Here is a 23,033-nt window from a genome sequence, read left to right on the forward strand (position 1 = left end):
ATTCACAGCTCCGTTTTGTCCTGTAATATCAGGGCGCTGAAGAATATGTGCCCTATTTCCAATGTAGTCCAGAGGTGGGGTCCAGTCGTCACCTACCACTGGCCATCATTCCTAATTAGCCCCATCCCACTCTTGTCTTTAAGGTAGGGATGAAGAAGGTGGAAGTAGAGGTCCATGAAAGCAGGTTTGGGGGCTGTTTCTTTCATCCTTAGATTGGCTCTCTACTCAAAGCACTTCCATTGGCCTTAGTGATTCTGAGTCAAAAGATGTGAATCTGAAATTGAAAGCTGAAATCATAACCAGGAGCTGCCGGCTTCCAAACCAAACTTGGGAACTAGAAACACCTGAGTGCACTGCTAGCAACCAATAAACCATGCTGTATTTGGATTAATAGCCCTTAGAAGAAGTGAAGTCCAATCAAATCATTAACTTCTTTTAAGTGACATATAAAACAGCAAAACTGTGGAAAATTTCTTTGTAGTGGAAGAGTTTTAGAAATATAGGATAGCATTCAACTTACTTTATTGTACCTTTTGGAATATAAGAATGCTAGGGTTACAAAAATTTGGAAGCTTCATCAAAGTATAAGAAGAGATTCAACTTTCCTGGTTTTAAAGGAAAGTCAGTTCTGTGCTTTTTGAAAGATCTAAGGAAAATACTTGGCTGAAAATGAACAGATCATGTTTCCAAATTTCTGGGAATTTATATTTTGGGGCCGAGGTGGTTGTGGTATCAGCTTTCTCAAAACATATTTGGCTCAACAAAGTAGATTTCGGTCTCTCTTTTTTTTTTTTTGTAAAACAAATCTATCCATCATAAATATCAAATGATCAGAATTGGGATTAAATGGAACCCCATGTGATGATGGCAACTGGACCACTTTTCCCATCATAGAGTAACTCCAATCCCAATGATCTTCAGAGTGAAATGGATCCCAAACTAAATTGTAGTCTATGAGCAAAACGACTTCGCAGTATGGACACTACCGCCTCAGATCTATGACTTCACAGTGTTACTTGTTTCCTCACATATTATTCCACATATTTACTACAATAATCCCACATGGCCAAGACAGCAGGTATTACTCACCTCATTTTACAAACTAGGAGAACTTAGAAATGGATGTTTTCCTTGACTTTCCCAATATTGTCCCTCCGCAAGTGTGTAGAGCTAGTACTCCACGCCACATTTCAGGGCACCCGCTCCAGAACTACCAGTGGGGTTGGATCAGATTTACTCAAAGCCAGAATAGCATTCAGCACAGAATATGTTAGCAACAACATCAAAACCTGAGGACTTCGTGATTCGCTCAGTTGATTTTCGACAAAAGTGCTAAGACGCTTGAGTTGTCTTCCAGTTGTCTCTTCCATACACAGTGCTTAGACAACGGGCTATCCATTAGTCAAAAGATACAGTTGGACCCTACTTTGCATCATACATAAAACTTAACTCAAAATGGCTTATAAACCTAAAGGTGAGAGATAAAACTTCTAGAGGAACATGGAGGTGTACATCTCCATGACCTTGGATTAGGTTGCTTAGCTATGACATCAAAAGCACAAATGACGACAGAAAAGTAGGTAAATTGAACTCTATCAAAATTAAAAACTTTCATCAATCTCGGGGTCATGAGTTCGAGCCCACGTGGGGGTGTAAAGATTACTTAAACTTAGAAAAAACACCAAAGGGCATCACCAAGAAAATGAAAAGATTTGGGAAAGATGCCTCATTTCATTCAACAGCCAAAGATCCCTGCCTTTAGGGAGCTTGCATCCCATTAGATTTACCTTGATTGTACGCTTGAGTGGTTTTGCTCTTAGGGCTCATTCTGGAACATACTTTTTAAGTATTAGGTGCCGCTTTCCAGAAATTTCACTTTCTCCATCATAATGTGCCCTGGTTTCTATATGATTCCATCCTTTTCACAGCTCAGTTGTAGTCAGTTATTAAATTCAGTTTGAGGTCAAGGGGAAAGAGAAGAACTTTCTTGAGAGTAATGGCATTTTGAGTAAATATTTCCATGGGTAGCAAAGTTTACTTGGGAATCCTCAAAGGGAACTAGAAATGACAACAGAAAAGTAATGGTAAGAGAAATTGAGCCCAGTGATGAACTTCCTTGAGATACTAGCCCGAGTTCCATGTTCTGTACTTGTCCATCAAAATGCATCTTGTAATTTTGTTCATTAAACATTTAGCCAGCAAGTCTGTGTGCTAATCCGACATAGGACCTGATCTTGGGGTTTGCCGCAGATGGCCACTGACCATTATCTTCTCAAAAAGAAGATGTCTTGAGTACTCTCTCTGCTGTGTCTTGCAAGGATCAGGAATAAAACTCAAGGAATCTTGGCCTCTGGACACAGGACATGCTTTCTCTGAACAGCCATCAATGGATTTTTATCCTGAACTTCTGACCCTACTTCCAGTCTATCTCATTCGGAGAGAATGGAATTACTGCAGTTAAATAAAGTATCCCAAATCAAAAGGGCTTAATGACTGGGCTGTGTCTCCTCCCTGAGATATGCTAGAGTAATCAATGATGCTATTGTCATTCTCCGTAACACTGCAACTTCTGTGCTGTGTTAAAATCATAAAACTCCTGCAGGCTCTCTCCATTTCCCACAGCTGTGATTTCTGGGTCTCTGTTTGCGAATAAGCATTTCAGAATTGTCATGAGGTGGAGGAAATAGCATGTGCAGAGTATTTCCCAAGCCCTGTTGCCAAGAATGAACTAATTGTCATCCTCCCTTGCATATAATGTCTTAAAAACTTCAAATACAAGCCATTCTACAATCATCTACCTTTCCTAGAGAATGGCATGTGTTCATTGTAGAACCTCGGTCTTCTGGAAGTATACCAGAAGGAAAATCTTAAATTATGTCCTAAGATTAATAAAATAGTCAACCATCCTTTTTCTTTTTTGATGTTTTCTTGGTGATGAAATACAAAGTCGATGTCCGTATTTAAAAGAAAAGTTAAGTAAATGTGATATAATCTTGCTACTTTGCTTCTGGAAAATTTGTTCAATGGATGTCAATAGTAATTTATTCTCCATAAAGGAATAATACTGTTTTTTTTAAACTTACTTTTTTGTTTAATTGGCCAAAATTACACTTTCTCTCAAGTTATAAAAGCAGGAATCACAAATATATTTCAAGCATCGATTTCCAACTAATGGTAATAGCTACATATATGTTGGGTTAAGGAAGATTCTGAAGCCAAGTATGGCTTTGTAGAAAAGACTGCTACCATTGGATAATAATGTTCTCCAAGGATGCAAGATAGGGAGTGGACGTGTAAGTCCTGTATTTTCCATATCTGTATAATTGGAAGAAGAGTTAACATTTAAAATATCTTTTTTAGTGATTACCAGAAACATAGTAGTCTTTATTAAAGAGCATGTAACTGAAAATCGAACGCCAAATAAATGCTTACTATTCTTTCTATCCTGTAGGTCAATGCATCACGTCAAGAAGCCAAATTGATGGAGGAGTGTGATCTTCTCATTGAGATCATTCAGCAGAGACGACAGATTATTGGAACCAAGATCAAAGAAGGGAAGGTATGATTTCTAGGGTAGAAGATTTCATATTCTCTACCCGGAGAAAACACCATACTCCCATGCACTTCAGTAGCTTAGGAAACATCGAATACCCTCCCTTTTCTATATTTTCCACAGTTTCCTCTTAAGTCTTTAAGACAGAGCTCAAAGGCCCCTGGTTGGCCATTGTTTTTCTCCACCCCTTTCTTTGTATCATCACCGTCTCCTGTGCACATCTGTAAGAAGAGGGTTACATTACATTATCTCTCCTCCATTACTGAACTCCAGGGGTAGCTTGAAGCTCTGGTCTATTATAGCCACTGTTTTCATCTCTCTTCTCTATGAGAAGGGGGGTTCCACAGCGGAGGAGTTCATTTCATATTTATCGCTATATCCTAGCAATTAACACAGTATTAAATAAATGTTTCAGTGAATCAGACTTTATATAGAAATTGCAGTGTTTTCTCATGTCCAGGAGCGAATTCAGACAAGTATAATTTCATGGTGGCAAAACTACTATAGTTTCACTATATCATATATCCCTTTGTGGATATAGTATTAGAAATTCTTTTTTAATGTTTGTATCTTTTAAATTCCTATGGTTTTTATTGAAATACTTAAGATCCATTTTATTTTACTCATTTCTCTGCCACCCTCAAGAGGTAATTTTGTAAATATTTAAAAAAATAGAAACATTCATTCAAGATCCTAAAGTTCTATTATTACTGCTCATAACCATACTTTAATGAAATATATATAATTAAGTTAACAACAATTAAGTGGTACACAGAGGTTCTAATAGCTAATATATGTGCTGTTCTCTGTTTTCTACCACTTTTAAAAGATACTTTCAATCCTGTATAATGTTTCAGAGTCCTTTGTCTATGTAAGTTGAAAAATATTTATGCATGTAAATTGTGATGGTGATCAGAAAAGTTAAGTCAGATAGCTCTGGAAGCTGTTACGGTGAATTAAGAAATTAATATGAACTCATTCCCTGGCAAAGAACTGACTCATATGTGTTGAATGGCGACTTTTCCCCACATACAAATTGTACAACTTGAAAGAGCACTGAGTGTCCACCTGGAATCCTCCCAGGACATTTTTCCTCTTCCATTATCATGTACCAGATGTGTACATCTCTTAATACCTGACGTCTTCCAGGTCCTCAGATGTATGATTGCCTGAAATACAGCTGCAATTCATTAATATGCATGTGGGAGGGAATTTGTTGCCTTTACGTGGTACAGGGATCAGCTCTCAATGCTAATATTAGTTTCTTATTGCTGCTATAACAAATATCGCAGACTGGGTGACTTAAACCAAAATAGATTTAGTATCCGACCTCTCTCCAGATGTCAAGAGTCCAAGATCAGTCTCACTGGGCTTAAAGTCAGTGGTTCAGCAGTGTTGTCTCTTTCCGGAGCCTCTAGGGCAGAATCCATCCCTTGCCTTTTCTGGCTTTTAGAGGGCACCCGCATTCCTCGGCTCCTGGTTTCTTTATCCCATCACTCTGACCTTTGCTTCCCTCCTCAGATCTCTTTCTCTGGCACAGTTCTCTCTGGTTCTCTCTTGTAAGGACCCTTCTGATTACTCTGGGATCCCCCAGATCATCCAGGATAATACCCCCCTCTCTCAAGGTCCTTACCTTAATCACATCTGCAACATCTCTTATCCATGTAAAGCGACATAGTTTAAAAACTCATGGGATTAGGATGGAAGCATCTTTGGGGGGCCCTTATTCAGCCTGGTCTGCATGCCTTTCCCTTGCTTAACTTTGCAACATCGGGGTTTCTCTCATGAGCTCGATTGAAGTAGCGAAGGGATGTCCACAGTTCCTGCCGTGGTGATACATGGGGTTGGTGCTTTGGTGTACCCACTCCACCCCAAACACATGTCAGTGACAAGAGAACATAGGGAAATAGGAAAGCAAAGAGATCCAGCTGGACCCAAAACAAGACAAAGGTCTCCATGGGCCAGAGATGGGACAAACCTGTAAAGCTGCGATTGTGGCTAAAACATGGGAGGGGACTTGGTCTGAAAGAGACCAGAACAGCAACACCTTCAACTCCAGTGGATAAAGAGTTCTTGAAGCCTTGGGATAAAGTGGCTGGAAGTGCTCCAGATGGTATAGGGGACTAAAATCAGGCTCGTTGGTTAATGCCATGGGCCGTAGAAGGCTTCTCAGTTCATTAAAAGGCATTAAAAAAATTATTGCCAGCCTCTACGTCGGGTCATAGTTTTTAGGGATTTCGGTCCTGGGAGTCTGGAACAAGTTGTCAGGCTGGAGCCTGGCTCTGCACTATTTCTGATACCTGCTCAAAAGAGAAGTCTCAGAAATGCAGAGGATCCCTGAATGAGGACCCCCAAGGGGGAGGGAGGTGAGGAAGACTGATGGCATTACGGGGTAGGTGGAGGGGATGGGAGGGCACTAAGCCAAGAGGGTGAGGGAGGAAAAAGATTATGAATGACTTCTTCCCTTTAAATCTGAAACTCAAACCACAGTGCTGAAGCATATAAAGAAATCTTGCATTTCTGAAAATAGAGCCCGCAAAATCAACATTTTCTCACCCCAGGTGAAATTCATTGTATGGGAAAATACAGGAAAGATGTTTAAAGTGATAAATGAAGGGATGGCTTCTATTTTAAAAGAACAAAAACTTGTGAAGCCAGAAAAGGATATAAGATCAGAAAGAAGGAAATGTGAAAGCAACAAATTAGCAGTTTGGGAAGTAAAATGTAGATACCGAAACTGCAAAGACAACTCAGCCGTAGGGGGAATTTGGAAACTAAGTTTTAGCCTCTGCATAGGAGACGCTATTCTGCACCTAAGAATGTGAAATTTGAGCCATATTTCATGCCATATACAAAAACCAAATCGAAATGGATGTTCCTAATGTGAAAGACAAAACGATAAAACCTATAGAAGAAAACATGGGAGGAAATCTTGGTGAGCCTTGAGTTGGGCAAAGATTGTTCATATACAAGGTTAAAAACATCAGAGAAATATTTATAAATTAAACAGATAATTGTATTACATCAAAAGTAAGAACTTCTCTCTAAAAGACACTATTAAGAGTACGTAAAGACAAGCCACAGGTTGGAGACAAATATTTATAAATTATTAATTGAAACAGAAAAGTATTTGTACATGGGTATATAACAAATTCTCAAAACTCATTAGCAAGGAAACAACAATAAACTTTACCAGAATGGATAAGAGATTTGAATAGGTACTTTACCAAGGAAGGCGTATGGATGGCAAATGAGCACATGGAAAGATGTTCAAAATCATTACTTGTCGAGAAAAGTCAGTGAGGCAAATTAGGACCTCAAGGAGATACCCTACTTACCTAGTAGAACAGTTAAAATGAAAAAGATGGGCCATACCAAGTGTTGTTGAGAACGTGGAGGAACTAGAACTCTCATACGCGGAGAGTAAAACTGCATTTTGGAAAACTCACAGTTTCTTAAGTAGTTAAACATACACTTTTCATATGATCCAGCCATTCTAGGTGTTTTCCAAGAGAAATGAAAGCATATGGCCCTATAGGACACGTACATGAATGTTCACGGGAATGGCAAAGGTAATAGCCCCGACCCAAGTGTCCATCGGCTGATGAATGGATAACAATTTGTGGCACATCCATACAGTGAAATACTATTCAGCAACAAAGAAGAATGAGCTACGGATGCATGCAACAGCTTGGATGAGTCTCAGTAGATTAATGGTGGGGGAAAGAAGCCAGACAGAAAATAGTATGTACTACGTGAACACATTCATGTGGCAGTTTAGAAACAACACTTTCTTTTTTTTTCTTTTTTAAAAAGATTTAATTAATTTATTTGTCAGAGAGAGAGAGAGTACAAGCAGTGAGAGCAGCAGGCAGAGGGGGAAGCAGGCTCCCTGCTGAGCAAGGAGCCCAATGTGGGGCTCGATCCCAGGACCCTGAGATCATGGCCTGAGCTGAAGGCAGACGCTTAACTGACTGAGCCACCCAGGTGCCCCTAGAAACATACTTTCTAATTATCTACAGTGACAGAAGACAAATCAGTGGTTGGCTAGGGACGAGTGACAGAGCATGGGCTGGGGCGGGGCGGGGGGGTGGGATAGGATGAATTACCAAGGGCAGGAGGAAAATGGAAGCACGATCTCTGTGTTCATTATCTTATGGGTTTACACATATTTGGAAACCAGATTTGTCCTTTAAATATATACAGGTTGTTGTATGTTAATTATATCTCAACAAAGCTGTTTATAAAACAGTTGTATATTTATGTAACGGAACAGTCTTCAAAACTCAGAATTAATGAACTAGGGTGATACATATCTATATGGACAAATCAAAAAAAAAAAACAAGCTTTACAGTGCTTTGCATGGAGTGAGACTTGTTACTCAAAATTCGAAAAAATATAAAAAATATCCCATCAGTGTTTAGACCCGCATACATACTTGGGAGTGATATGCCCTGAATTCAAAAGGTGTTTTCCTCTGGAGAAAGACTTGAATGAAATTAGGGACAGACACACAGGGCTTCCATGCTATCAATAATATTTTTCCTCCTTCTGAGAAATCTTTTATGTTAATATGATGAAAATTTTGAGATTCGATAAAGCTGGGACTATGCATAGGGAAATTCATCATATTACTTTAAAAATCATCTGTGTGTTTGAAATTGACCACTTTTTGAGAAGTACACACTTGCTTGAGGACGTTCTCTCAGAAGGCAGTCTTAGAAAGCAAACGTTACTTAGGAAAGATGAGGCCCAGTTTGGCTTTCTTGTGAATTAACCGATTTGGTGCATCACTGAAGGCTAGGGGATCCCAAACCTCTGAATTCACAGTGACTGAGTCCCTGGCCAGGTCATGCGGTGTCAGAGATACATTGCAAAGAAGACAAGAGCGTGAGTACCAGCGCGCTGGGAAGCAGAGGTGCTGGGCAGAGAAGGCCAAGTATGGACGTGGTGCCTGGTGAGGGCGCCCAGGCTGGTGTCTGTGCGGTCTTGAGGACGCTGAATCCAGAGAAGGGACAGTGGGGCCCTCTCACAGGCACTTGCAAGTGGGGAGTTGGAAGAAGAACTGGCGGGACCATGGGGATCACGCTGTGAATTTCATTCACCTTGTGACCTCGGCCACCATGTGTCTCTGGCATGGATCACGAGGCCATTAGACCCGATGGAAACAGATTCACCACAAATCCTCCAGCTGGGGGCTTGCCAGGTGGGCAGGGTTGGGACCCATGGGTACATACTGGTAATGCTTGCTCTCAGACCATTGTGCAGTCTTCGAAAGAAAGAGCTCAGCAGCCTTTCTCCTTGGAGGGACTGGAGAGTCTCAAGCCATGAGACTCCCTGGGAAAAAATTGTCTTATCTCTTTGGTAGTAGGAGATAAATTTCATGTCAACACACGAAAAGCAGGCCACAGACTCCAGACTGAGTAAATTACGTGTTTTATGTTCAGACACAGATTGATGGTAGAAGGCTGCAGCCACAGAGAGAAAGGGTCCCTTCTCTTCGCTGCTTTTATGTACTCTAAATCTCCAAAATGTAAGATAATTAACTGGACTACATGGTCGGGCTTTTCTAGAGCCTTATAGAAACGCCAGGTCCGACCTCATTGGCAATGCCGAGACTTGTGATAACCGAGGCTCAGTTGTTAGGACATGACGATTTGGTGCTGGGAATCCTACAATGTATATAAAGCCCATATATTAAAAGCATTTAAAATGCATTTAAAGAAAAGTGAAGGGCTGCTTTTTAAAGCATGTTCAAGGTATAATAAACAGCAAATAAATCGGTATATTTGGCCCATGTCCTCACTGAAAAGAGATTCAACTGGCAGGCTAGTTCCATGATGAGTATGGAGCGAATTCCTGAAATTACAACGTGCAATCAACACTTCCCAAAGGAACAAAAGAACAGGGCCGACTTGGAAAAATGACCCCTGCGACAATGACACATACATATAAAGAATCTTCTTACGTGTCAGTATCCAGTGTTTCTTTTCAAATATCAAGTTTTATTCATCTTGTCAGATTTTTAAAATAGTATATAAAAAAGTGTTTTCTAAGGATGAAATTAGTATTTCGCTAAATGCTTGGTGTCTGATTTTGAAGTGTTGTAGCAAGTAGGGTAGCGTGTCCCAGAGTATGGTTCAGATTAGGGCCGTTTGATCAGAATCACGGAGGTTGGCAAGCTTCTTCTGTAAAGAAGAGAGGTGTCTGTTGTAGTATGAAAGCAGCCATAGATGAGTCATAAATGAATGACTGTTTCAGCATGCCAATAAAACTTTATTGACACGGGTAGATGTGTGCTGAATACAGCGTACAGACCATAGTTTGTGAACACCTGATTTAGAGTAGTGTTTTTCTTTTTCTTTTTCTTTTTTTTTAATTGAAGCCCCCAGGAGAAAATAGAGAGGACATGAAATCCAGCATGCACGCATACGAAAAGTTTTTGCAAAACTGAATTTGCCTTCTCTATCAGGAATGCACTCTGCTACTTTCTTCTCTCCTCTCCTCTTCTCTTCTGTTTAGTTTTTCCATGCTCGTCGTGACTACTGACCCATCACCAGCAGCTCTTTGACCGCTGAGATGCAGTTTCGAGCCGCTCTGCCAATGACAACTCTTTAGAGGATATTGGCGAGTGAGCCCAGATATCTCTAAGTTTCTCTTTTCCAAAGATTCCTCCTGATTCCTGTGCACACCATTTTGAAAAGCTGTGATCTGGTGTGTGAAGTGGAACTGTACACTTGAACTAAAATTAAAATGATGCTAACAGTTGTTTTTCTGTAAAGCATTCCTGTGTTTTCAAAGGAGCCTCTTCATTTTGGCTTGCTTCAGCTTAACACATGATTTAGGGCTGTTGTTTGGCTTCGTTTTTTATCTTTTCCTCTTGATGCCACTTTTAATTTCCAATGTCATGGTAGAAGAAAAGAAGGAAGAAAATAGAATTCAAGCATTGGTGCCTGTGGGATCACAGATAGGCATACCAAAAGGGTACATGACCGACAGAGTTGTTCTAAAGGAATATTTGGACCTTGTATTTCTTTTGTTAGAATTGTATTAAACATCTTTAATTCCATTGTATGCTTCAGTATTTCATTCCCTTGGTTTGTTGGGGACTCTAAGTTATTCTCCTTCCTCTGCTGGATGTGTTCTAACATCTTGAATTGGACTCTAGGCCTTTCTCAGCTTTACCTCTGGATGTAACCATGTTAAACGCTACATTCAATTTGGTGTCAAAAAAGTGTTCTTTCATTCAACTAATGAACACAGTTCATCTGCTGCGGTTGGTCGCTGTAATTATAATGAGTTAAGTCTTTTACCAGCCCTAATCTCATAGGCTGTTTGCTCCAAGGTTTTGACACTCCCTATCTCTCTCTCTCCTTTGAGGAATTTTTCTCACTCTTGCCCGAAATCTTGCGGCTGCTGCCTCCCCGTGCAGCATGAATTTCCTTTGTTTGCTGCAGTACAACCTAGCTGGAATCAGATGTTCCATACAGGCCTCAAGTTCTGACATCTCCTTCCTTCCTTTTCTTCGATTAAAGTTGCACGGGGATGATAATGATGACTTGGAGAAAGAAGGAATTTCTTGGAGTTAGCAGGAATTCTGGAGGGAGCCGGAGCCAGCCTTGTCTGCAAGACAGATTAACTGGCCTCCTCCCTACCCTTTCACCCAGGGCTGTTTTCCATTCCGGAATGATCCTGAAGCCGGCCAAGACCTGTCCCAGGCTGTGTGGATGGGGCATTGGGCACACGGCAATTCCAATTAGCAGTCTAATTTTGACTTGGCTTCCGGCCAGAGGGCTTCATCTCCCGGCACATTTCAGACACCGGAGCGAATGGTCAAGTGGGTTACCGTGCACTTATCTTGGCCTACCCCCGAGGTCACGGTCAATTACATCGGAGGGTCGTTTTTAAGCAAGACAGAATCAGGAATTGGAATGGCGGTTGGAACCAAACATGCATTTTTATCCCGACTGGGAAATGCTTATCAAAATAGTCCTTAGTTATCAAGTAAGCACAAAGTGCCTGGAAATGACGTTCCCAGTGAGGGGAAATGGCCCAGCTGTGCTTTTTTTGGCTTTCTCTCATCTGCTCAACAGGAAAAATATTAATCAATGGAAAAAAACACTCTCTTTCTGTTAATTTAACACATGAGTTTTAGATCGTGTGGGAAATAGTAATACCTCATGTTTTCCCATCACGGTTTTATGACGCGGATCACAAAGACCTTTTTAGAAAATGGTCCTTGCTTAAGCCATTCGCACCTACCGGGATGTCTTAGTTTCTTGACGGCCCAGCCAAAAACCCGAGATAGAGAAGGTCCCAGCAGTCACTGCCATCTTCTAGTAATTGAGTGGAATGGCGAGGGAAGAGGTCTGGTGACCCTTGCAACTTGCCATTAGGCAGCACCTTTTTTCCCCATCAACAAGGAAGCAATTCACAATAGAGTATTTTCTCATAAAACAAATTAGCGACACTTCTCCAAGGAGATTGAGACTGTCCAAGCCAGGAGTCCCGTACCTGGGATTTCCGTAGTTCTCTGCCCGCTCTCGGATGTTTATCGAAGGACAACTTTCCATGCAGCGGGACGCACATATCCAGAAGCGTCCAGCCCGATGCGCGTTCCCTCAGCGAGCCCACCCACCTAACCGTCTCCGTGCCTGTTTTCAAGGTGATGAGGCTTCGCAAACTGGCTCAGCAGATAGCGAACTGCAAGCAGTGCATCGAGCGGTCGGCCTCCCTCATCTCCCAGGCGGAGCACTCTCTGAAGGAGAACGATCACGCGCGCTTCCTGCAGACGGCCAAGAGCATCACCGAGAGGTGAGTTGTGGGGGCTGCTGGGAAGTTCTCAGCCGCTGGCCTCCTGTGTCTGCGGAGTGATTGCTTGGCCTTGCCCTTGCCTTGCTTTTGTTTTCATTTTGGAGGCTGAGTACCAGGGAGAATAGAGCCTTTGAGTTGCTTTGTTCCAGCCAAAGATGCTTCCCTTTGACATGGCAAAGCCTTTTCAGTAGCGCCCTGGAGTTCAAGGCCTTTGAAACAAGAGTCCACCAGTTAGAGAGAATAAAATCAGCCTTGCTTTGGGTAGGGGGTGTGGCGGGGGGGGGGGGGCAGGGGAGAAAGCTTACAGTGGCATAGAAATGGCAATTATTGTGAATCTCAGCCCTGATCTTATCATGCACTTGGTAACAAAGAGTCAAACTGAAGGCAACGACATGAAAGGGAATCTTTTCTTCCATCTCAGGGCTCGTCTGTTAAAAAGGAGAAGGAAAAAAAGCCAAGGCCCAGGTGTTGTGCTCTGTTAGACCTGTGTTTATTTGGTTGAGAAGCTTTGCTCGTCAGAAAGGTCAAAGCTGACTCATGTGGGAGAGAAAGGACCCAACTGTCAGTCCCAAACCTCTTTCTTTTAAAGGATCCTTTATTCTGGGGTAGGGAACCTAAAGATAACATTATTCCATTGGTCAGTTCAGCAGTGAAACTGATGGGAGTCCGTGTTTCTTCGCTGCCCGTCCCGATTGGCATAAACTCCACCGAAATGGTACCTCCAACCCCTGCCGATGCCCTTGACTTTTCATTCATTCTCATTTTCAGAGTCCCCTGCCCCTTACGCAAAGCAATGATAGAACGCTATCACCGGACAACCCCGGACAGTTCATTCATGCTGGTGTTTATCCTAGAGCAGAAGTCTGCACACTTTGATCAAGGGCCAGAGACGAAATATTTTCAGCTCTGCAGGTGATAAGGTCTCCTTCATAGCTACTCAGCTCTGCCGTGGTAACTCCATAACGCCCTGTCATACACAGAAAAGATGGGGCGTGCCTGGGCTTCCAGAAACATATCGCCCAACAGGTATTTCGCCCTCTGGTTGTATTTTGTCAACGCCTGACCCAGGGGGAAAAAATACTCACCATCTTCTCACTTGCATTTCTTCAAGGAAAGAGAGAACTAACATTAATCGAGTGCGTGCTTGTGTTAGACACTGTGCTAATTCTCAAAATAGCGCTTAGAGGTAGTCATTGACGTTTCTGTTTCCACTGTTCTCTTAGTTAGAGCAATGTACAGCGGTTTTATACCTCGGGCCCTGTATCGAGCCAGCTTCATTGTGTTATTTCTTATATTTGAGAAAAACTCTTCCGTGACTGGTTACGATGGTTACGATACTTAATGTCTTCCAAAGCACGTGGCTCACAGCTGCTTATCATCGCTTTTATATCCTTAAAATGATCGCCTCCCTACCTTAAGAGAAGCCAGTGTCTTTGCTCATGACTCCTGGGTTCCCAGTGTTTGTCTTTGTGGCGCCCATCTGGACTGTATCCAGTTGCTCTGTGTTCATCCTAAGGTTAAAAACTGCAAATGGCGCTAATACTCCCATGTACCTAGGCCACTCTGCTAGACCCTGTTTACACTTACGTCATGCTTTCCAACTGGGATCCAAGAGCGCTCTTCTCCAGCTACGAATCATGAGGTGTCCAGATGAAAGGGCTACTGTGAGCTGCATTTCTCAGTAATCCCTAAAAATTTCATCAAGTGTAATACGAACAGACTCTTAGCTATTGAGGGGAGAGAATGTGGCCCCATAACAGTTGGGATAGAACATTCTGGAGGAAGACCTACCTTTGAAATAAAATGTGAGTGCATGAATGTCTACATGTGATCTTCCACAGATCCGGCAGGTCATAACCTGTCCCATTCACTTCTACCTATAACAAGCCCATCTCTTCAAGAACAGAAAGATGACTTTGATTTTTTCTTTCTACAGATGAATTGTAGAATACAGTTGACCCTTGACTAGCATGGGTTTGAACTGCTCAGGTCCACTTATACATGGATTTAAAAAATATATAGTGCAGTACTGTAAATGTATTTTCTCAATAATATTTTCCATAATAAGATTTCTTAATATTTCTAGTAATATTTTCTTTTCCCTAGCTTTTCCTTACTTTATTGTAAGAATGCAGAGTATAATACATATAACATACAAAAGTTGTGTTAATCGACACTTTATGTCATCAGTGAGGCTTCTGGTCACTAGTAGGCTCTTAGTAATTAAGTTTGTGGGAATCAAAAGTCATACATGGATTTTCCCCTGAGTGGGGGTTCCCTAATCCCCACACTGTTCAGGGGTCAACTGTATGGTATATTCTCAAGCCTCACTAATATATAGTTCTTGGTGTGATTGTATGTGTACTTTTATAAAATCGTTTTAAATAAGCAAAACTATTCACTGAACCCAGACATAAGGAAGTCGGCCTCCTGCTTATGAGAAAGCTAAATTTCCAGCAGATTTGAAGACGTGGTGCCTATAACCGTTGGCCAAGAGCCTTTGTCCTTCTGCTCCTACGGCCCCTCTCTTCCCGTGTCCATTGTCCATCCTCTTGGTCAATTCCTGAGCCTTCCTCTCTTTCCAGGACCGGAATGTAGTGAAGGGGCAGGGAGCTTGGACCAGGACCTGGGGAACTGGGCTGGGATCCCAGCACTGCCACTTTTTAACTGTGATGCTTTGGGTTTGCCTGTGAGCTATTTTCTGCGGAGAGTGTTGGGCTCAAAGGGGCACCCTGCTGGCACAATCAGATAAGCATCTGACTTGGCTCACATCGTGATCTAGGGTCCTGGGATGGAGCCTGCATGGAAGCTATGCTCAGCGGGGAGTCTGCTTCTCCCTCTCTCTCTCCCCCTTCCCCTGCTCATGCATTCCCCCTCTCCCTCCCTCTCTCTCAAATTAAGAAATAAAACCTTTTTTTAAAAAAGAGGGGTAAAAAAGAAAATTGGGCTCATAATAACTGCTTCGATCTGTAGTTGTAATACTGTTACTGATAACTCCTAAGAACAGAACTTCAGCATCGCAGATAATCCATAATGTCTGTTGGATTTAAGTTCTCGTAGTTTAGTGTGTGAGTATGGCCCCGCCTCGTATGTTCTGGAGCTGGTCTCTGCCTGTCTCTACCCTTCAATCCTTTTCTTAGTAAACATTCTTCTCTAGGACATGACTTTGTAATTCTCTGCCTCCTACTGTGTCTGCCTTGGGCTTTGGCATCTGTGTACTTCTAAACCATCTTTATTCTTCTGTTCGAGGAGGGAAAGCCCGGAACAAACTTTCAGTCCTGTAGGCCTTCCTAAAGTGAGACTTGGATGGGATTTTTCTGTATCTTAGAATCACTTAAAGTAGGTATGTTCCTCTACAGGGTGAATCTAACTGCAAAAAGATTTTCGATTCAGACATATTAAAAAAAAAGAAAGAAAACCAAACCCAAAGGAGAGAGACCATCAAGCTTTACATTGTAGGAGATGCATATGCTTTGGAGTCAAGTGTCTGGCTCTGTGCTAATTGCTTAGGAGTACTTACGGCCAGCACTGGGGCTGCTCCTTTAACACTTGGGAGTCTAATTTCGCTCATACACTCCTAGTGGGCAGAACCCCCAGCCACCTTGTTTTCACCATGAAAGCGCCGGCACATAGCAAACTGCCTGCCATAAATGAATGAGTGAACAAATCATAAAACATGTCCATTGTTCCTACCTAAGATGGTTGTTATAGGGACAAAATGAAATAATACGGTAAAACCGTTAGTCCGATTCCTGTCCCAAGGTGATCATGCAACAAATGCTAATTCCCTTCCTTCCCACTCACTAAATTGACACAAATGGAGTGCGTAACACACTATATTCCCAAGTCACACTAATACATAGGTCTTCTGCATGGTTGTGTGGGTATCTTTATACAACTACATTAAGGAAGCCAAACTCTTCTCTAAATCGAAGCATAAGAAAGTTGGTTATGAGAAATCTGAACTTAAAATCACTTTTAGTACCTAGTTATCAAGATGGTAAAAAGAAACTTCCCTCCAAACGGTACCCATTTTTCAGAGCTCTTAGGAGGGTGTCCGACTGCACCGTCTTTCAACACCGTAAGCAGTTCAAGCATCCATCAGACTTGCCCCAGATATAAAACCAAGACCTCCATTTGTCGACGCTGGAGAGATGTCACTTGATTTTAAGACTTCAAGCACATATGATGAGTGGTTTTTGAAGTGTGTTCTGGTAGGGTGTTAATTGGTGTTAAAACAACAACAAAGTTCCAGAGCCAAATGCATCTGGGAAATCCTGAGCAGACCAAAGCAAACCGCGTTTTGCTGCTGTGAGACCTCACTGGGTTTTACCGTGGTGATTTGCCCACTCGCCCAAGAGATACCCATTTACGTGCCATTGTCAAGGGTCGGGCATGGGGAGAAGGATATTGGGCAGGAAGGATAGAGCATCTTCCCCTGGCATTGGCTGTTTGAGAGAAAGCCTGTGAGCCACATAGCTCCGGACACGTCCGTCTTCTAGAAAATTGCCTCCAAGTGGCCCTAGCAAACTGTCACGGAGTTAGGAGCATCGAAGTCAAAACAGAAACAGGAAGTAATGTGCAGGCCACCCCCTTAAGCATCAGGATAGGACACATGTCCTTATTTGCCTCAGTATGATAAGAGCTTAACACACACCCACAAGCATGAGCGCACATGCGAATATACGTACACACACACAGACACACAAAACTATGAAAGCACAGAATTTCAAAAGTGGCCTAAGGCTGATGGCCCTGGTGGATTTTGGCAACTCATCTGAAAGGCCAGAAGATGGGCAACAAGGATTTGGGGAATAAAAACAAGGCCTAAAATGTTGAATTTGGCAGATCTGCCCTCGCCTGTCACTCCAATTACGAATTTGAAATTGTAGCCAAAGATAAATATCTCTCCTTCCATCAAAAAACTGTGTAGGTGTTAAAAGCAGCAGTAATCCACCCAGATTCTTGCTGTCAGTCTTGGCCTCCCAGGCTTAGGGACTTTCAGCCTTTCCATTCCCACTCCACAAAGTTCCCACCAGCGATATGGCAGGCATTGCCATTTTTTTTTTTTTAACACTGTCACTTGCCCGAACCACGTTTTAGTTAACTGTGGACCATAGAACCAGGAGAAACTTGGGAGTAAAATCTGTTTGGGGTGGACCTGAACAGAAGCTTCTGTCTCTGGACAGCAGAGCGCTAAAGCGAGATTGTCTGCTCAGAGCGCCTGGGATCCTCTCAGCCCAAGATCTGAGCCACACAACAAAGACAGAGAAATGCGACAGAGAGACGCCCGTTTCTTAATAGCTCGGTGCAGTTTTCCCTGCTGGACATCATGAAACATTCTAATTGGGGGTTCACTTTGAAATTTTTATTTGGGGAGTTCACATGGCGCTATAGCATTTCTTTTAACTTCTCTGCACTGACGCAAATATTGCGGGCTCTTCAGTACATGTGGGCATGCTTTAAGAGCTCCGTATGTATTTGCTGAGTGATCCCAGGATCGCTCTGAGTTCTGAGGAGATTTGTGATTATGGGTCATAAGGAAGGCATTTTTTAAGTACAGTTTGACTATGTGTGAAAAACACCTAATAACCATGCCTTTATCCACCAGTCTAAATTAGCAGGTGTTTGTCACAATAATTAGCCCATTCCCGTTGGGTGTGCTCTTTAGCTAACAAAATCCCACATTTCTGCTATTCACTGTTTCTTTTTTTTTTTTCTTTTTAAAAGATTTTGTTTATCTGAGAGAGAGGGCATGCATAAGCAGATGGAGCAGCAGGCAGAGGGGAAGCAGGCTCCGTGCTGAGCAAGGAGCCTGATGTGGGACTCGATCCCAGGACCCTGAGATCATGACCTGAGCCAAAGGCAGACACCACTTAACTGACTGAGGCCCCCAGGCGTCCCAGCTATTCACTGTTCCTCGGTGAAACAGGTGGTGAATTTAGATTCTCCACCCTCATTCAAATACTTGAAACGTTTCTTTCGAGTCTCTGCCTCTTCAAACTTTTTATCAGTGGATCCCAGTATCATCCTGGTTATTACATTATTAATTATCCTGTCTACCACCCTCCCAACACAGAACTGGAAATGTATCAGAATCATAATTCTAGAAACTTTGTTTCTAAGGATTTTGAGCACTTCACAGGTGTAACTTATACTGAGGTGAAATTCGGAGAACATGAAATTAACCATTTTAATGTGTGCGATCTGTCGTATTTGGTATATTCATGATATTGTGCAATAAGAGTTCCAAAATCTTTTTATTACCCCCCCAAACTCCATACCCATTGTGCAGTCATCATCCACTGTGTGCCCCCACCCGCCACCGCCAGTCTGCTCTCTGTCTCTGGGAATTTGCCTGTTCTGGACATTTCCTACAAATAGATCATACAATACACGGCCTTTTGCATCAGACTTCTTTCACTTAGCGTTAACATTTTCAAGGGTCATCCACACTGTTGTGTCTATCAGTACTTCAGTCCTTTTTACACATGAATAATATTCCATTGTATGAATAGACCCGCAAGTATAATTTCTTTAGCCAAAATACATCATCTTTATAAGATACAGTTTTAAGAGCCATTAAGAGACCCAAGAGGAGATAGATCTCCTTAGGTAACCAGGCTGAAATTTTTCTAGATTAAATGGAAGAATTTAGACCTAGAATTCTCTTCCTGGCTAGCTAAGTAGTTTCCTAGGCTAGCTCTTCCTGGCTAGTTCCAGCTAGCTTTGTAACTTTCTATAAATGAGCACCAGCACTCTTAATGAGAAAATAACTAGATTTAGAGATGAACCATTTAGAGTATTTCTTTGCTCACCGAGTCCCAGCACCCTACACAGCACTCTGCATGTAGTTGGCCCTTGGTGGTGTTTACCGGACTTCCTGAAATACCCAGATCAGCAAGATCACGGGTCTAGCATGGTCTGAGATGCTCACACGTGGTTTACGTCATGCCACAACTGTATCGTTTTTAAGAGGATCGCTTGCATTTTTAATTAGTCCAAACATTCTGCTATTGGCAACTGAACTTTGCAAATCAACCTGAGGGATTAACACACACATAGCACGAGATTCTCTTCTGGCAGGAGCGTCGTACTCACCAATACGTTGCTTTATAGTTTACAAATGAGAACGCTTCACTAGCAACCGTAAATGAAGAGGGGAAATGGGGCATCCATGGGAGGAATTTGTGAGGGAGCTCGTGAATATTTTCCATGGCATCTGCTGGGAATATGGTGCAAAAAAAAAAAAAAAAAATACAAGAAGAACGAAACAAGCCAGACAAAAACTCCTTTTTAAATGTTTATTTTAGAGAGAAGCTAGTAATTGATTAAACTAATCCAATATCTGGAAACATTCTTTTTTAATCTTCACTTTGCCTTTTATGCAGTTTGAAATTTTGGAGACTCCTCTTTGAAGTGGAGCAGGGTCGGGTCTGAAAGGAACAAACAGTTTCCCAGACAGATGTGTGAAGAAATGCCCGGAGCTATGTGCTTCTTGCTGGGGTTAGATGTGAAGGGGGCCAGGCTGTTAAATACACAGCAACATGAGATATGAATATTCTTCCACCTCCGTGGGGAGTTTTTTTCCGACAGTAAAAAGGAAGGCCGGTGGTGTGTGGGGGGGAGCCTTTAAGCTCGTCTTTAAGCTCGATCATTTGCATTGTGTTGGCTGTGTTGTGCCGTTCCCAGGTTCTCTTTGAACCTGTAAAACGTGTAAAAACAGCCCCATTTTAAAATGATCCTTCTTTTCCTTTTATTTTTTTTCATTCCCAGGCAGTGATGGTGACAGGCATCTTGACATTTCTAAAAAGTTGTTTTGTTTAAATTACAGAGTCTCCATGGCGACTGCATCCTCCCAGGTCCTAATTCCTGAAATCAACCTCAATGACACATTTGACACCTTCGCCTTAGATTTTTCCCGAGAGAAGAAATTGCTAGAATGTCTGGATTACCTTACAGGTATTGTGTGTGTGTGTGTGTGTGTGTGTGTGTGTGTGTGTGTGTGCGCGCTTTAATATTGTGCATGCGCTTTGATATCCTGTACAATCGGTGATACACATACTTTGCCACCACATCGATTCCCTCAAAACCAGAGGTGTGGGCTCCTGATTTAGGAATGGAGTCTAATATTCCCCTAAATGATTTCTGGCATGGTTTTTTTTGTTTCCCCACCCAAAACGACATGGTCCGAGACCAAATTGGGGACAGAGGAAAAAGGCAAATCTCGAGAATTAAACACGTACTTCCTGCCATTTTCTCTCCCTCTCAGAGTGTGGGTGTCACAAAGAGCAACTCTGCTGGCCATCACAGAGTCGCGTAAGGTAGCGGGGCTGTTTTCCACTTCATCTCAGCAAGGCTTCGGACTCTCACGGTGTCTTGGCAGAGACACAGTTGGCAGCTAACTCTTGGTTGAGTGTCTACGTTGCTTCAGCTCTTTGTATCTGAGATCTGGCATGATCTTAGCATGTTATAATCCTCATTTTTCCCATGACAGGGGTCACCCATCTCACTGGAGGTCAGGTAGCTCGCGAGTGGCAGAAGTAGAATTTGGCTTGGGTCCTTACGGACTCCAAAGACCTCTTGTTCTTTCTGGTAAAAGACCGCATTTCATCTTGGCAAAAGGTCACCACAGCAAGTGTCCCAAAAATCGCATGTGAATTCCCAGTGCCATCATTCTGATAGACAGCTTTTATGGCGGGGGGTAGGGGGCTGTCAAACTTACGAAAGAAAAGGAACAGCAATAAGAGAAAACCTCAGGCTACTCCTGTTCCTAACCATGCTTCCAAATGTTTCTTCGCCGTTGACCTCGAAAGTGAGGACTGAAATCATTTGCTGGTAGAATGCGGATTGTTTAAAGGACCTTTATTTGTGTTAGCCAAAGCCGCTGGTGCCTAGGACTTCTGGAAGGCTCCGTGTATACAGTGAAGCCAGATGTGCGTGGAACTGAGGACATGCAGCCTTCGAAAGACCACGTCCCTAACTCAGCATGGCGTCAGCTTCCGCATTTCGGTTCTGCACGCGTGCGTGTGGGAGAGCGGTTGGGAAAGATGGAGCAGGAGAAAGGGAACATTGTGTGATGTTCGCTTTCACAGTCTATGGATCAAAAATGAGCAGTTTTATATCCAAGGGGTGTTATGCCCAGATAGGTTTTTTTTTCTTTGCAAGAATCCGAGATGCTGTTTTTAGCCTTTCCGCATTTGTAAGCAAAGTGTTCATCCCACCAACTTATCTTATGTCATTCTTTCAAACCACACCACTCTTATTAAGGAAGAAAAAAGGTGACTCCACAGTGCATTTGCAGTAAGGAACCAAACTCAGTTTCAAATATTTATTCATATACTGCCCCCCTTTTTAAGCTTTTAACTCTGAGACAGTCTAAACTAACGCCACCCCCCTAGAACCTGCCACAAGGATAAAAACATTCTGTATCGGCACTGTCCGTTTTGGTAGCTGCTGTCCACATGGGGCTATCAGAAACTTGAAATGTAATGGTGAGTCTTTACCTTCATTGAAATTTAATTAAACTTAATAGAAGTTTAAACAGCTTGTGGCTACTGTATTAGGCGGCACAGGTCTAGATTTTCTCTGGCTGAGCGGTTTTTCATGATGGCATCCTATGAAAAGTCTTTTTTTTTTTCTTGCGTCATTTGGAATTGAGTAGGATGGCAGCAACAGAAAATCCAGTTAGCAGTGACTAAACCCATCAAGCGGTGTTTGTATCCTGCAAACCCGGGCATGGAGATGTGTGCTCCAAGCCTGGGCCACAGCTCAGTGAGGACCGCAGACCCCAGGCTCTTCTTTCTCCTGCTCTGCCATCTTCCCTGCGCTGCCTTTTTGCCACACACAGCACAGCTGCCTGCCTCCACGCATCGTGCTCAAGTTACAGGTGAAAAGAGACGGATGCAGGGGAAACGGGGACAAAATTCTGTCCTTGTTTATTAGGAAAACAAAAAGCTTGCTGAGAAGGCCCACCTGGCAAACTCCCACTTGTGTCTCGGGGGCTGGATCCACGTCACAAGGTCATGCCCAAGGATAAAGAGGACTGAAAGACTGTTGGGCCGGGCACATGAGCTTTCTGTACAAAATCAATGTCTTGCTGACCTGAGTGTGTCCTCCCCGTTGCCCAGTCATCGTTTAATGGTGTTCCGGTGGGCGTCCACTCATGGGCTCCGTCTCCATGCGAATACCAAGGCAGTGATTAAAGGGGAAGGTGAGGAAGTCGTTTGCACCGACTAGGACTGTGTACCCCATATATCATCCCGATCGCTGTTTATGCCAAGCTAGAGACCACATGGGGTACCTGCCATTCTGCCTTCTTAGCTGTCAAACCTCAAATACAAATCTGGCCCATTTCTAGACATAACATCGATCCTGGCCATAACATATGATGCTTGGCTGATATTGCCAAGTCCAAATAGTTTATCAGACATTTGTAAGCAGGAAATGAAGTGTTTGTGGAGTATTAGCCCACCATTTCTTGTGTCCTGTTTATAACAGAGGCAAGAAAATAACAGTTCTGCCACCAATCCCATGAATGTTGAAATTGGCATGCTGCTATCCTCACTTACAGTAAATTGCGTATTGACTTTTCAGGACAAACCCATTGGGCTTATAATCAAAACAGGGTTAGCCTGCGTGGCTGTGAAAACAAGATGATTTTTT

At 42.6% G+C, this 23,033-nt stretch overlaps 1 protein-coding gene across 5 annotated transcripts in view; it reads left to right on the plus strand.

Moving 5' to 3' along the window:
• MID1 (midline 1) overlaps positions 1-23,033 on the plus strand; it is a 340,262-nt gene that overhangs the window by 293,639 nt on the left and 23,590 nt on the right. For all 5 annotated transcript variants that reach the window (XM_047716064.1, XM_047716062.1, XM_047716066.1 and 2 more), the window contains exons 4-6: positions 3,452-3,559; positions 12,220-12,368; positions 20,203-20,330. In XM_047716064.1, the coding sequence (XP_047572020.1) occupies positions 3,452-3,559; positions 12,220-12,368; positions 20,203-20,330 (385 nt within the window). The remainder of the gene's footprint in view (positions 1-3,451; positions 3,560-12,219; positions 12,369-20,202; positions 20,331-23,033) is intronic.

This window comes from Lutra lutra, chromosome X, assembly GCF_902655055.1.
Source record: "Lutra lutra chromosome X, mLutLut1.2, whole genome shotgun sequence".
Classification (NCBI taxonomy): Eukaryota; Metazoa; Chordata; class Mammalia; order Carnivora; family Mustelidae; genus Lutra; species Lutra lutra.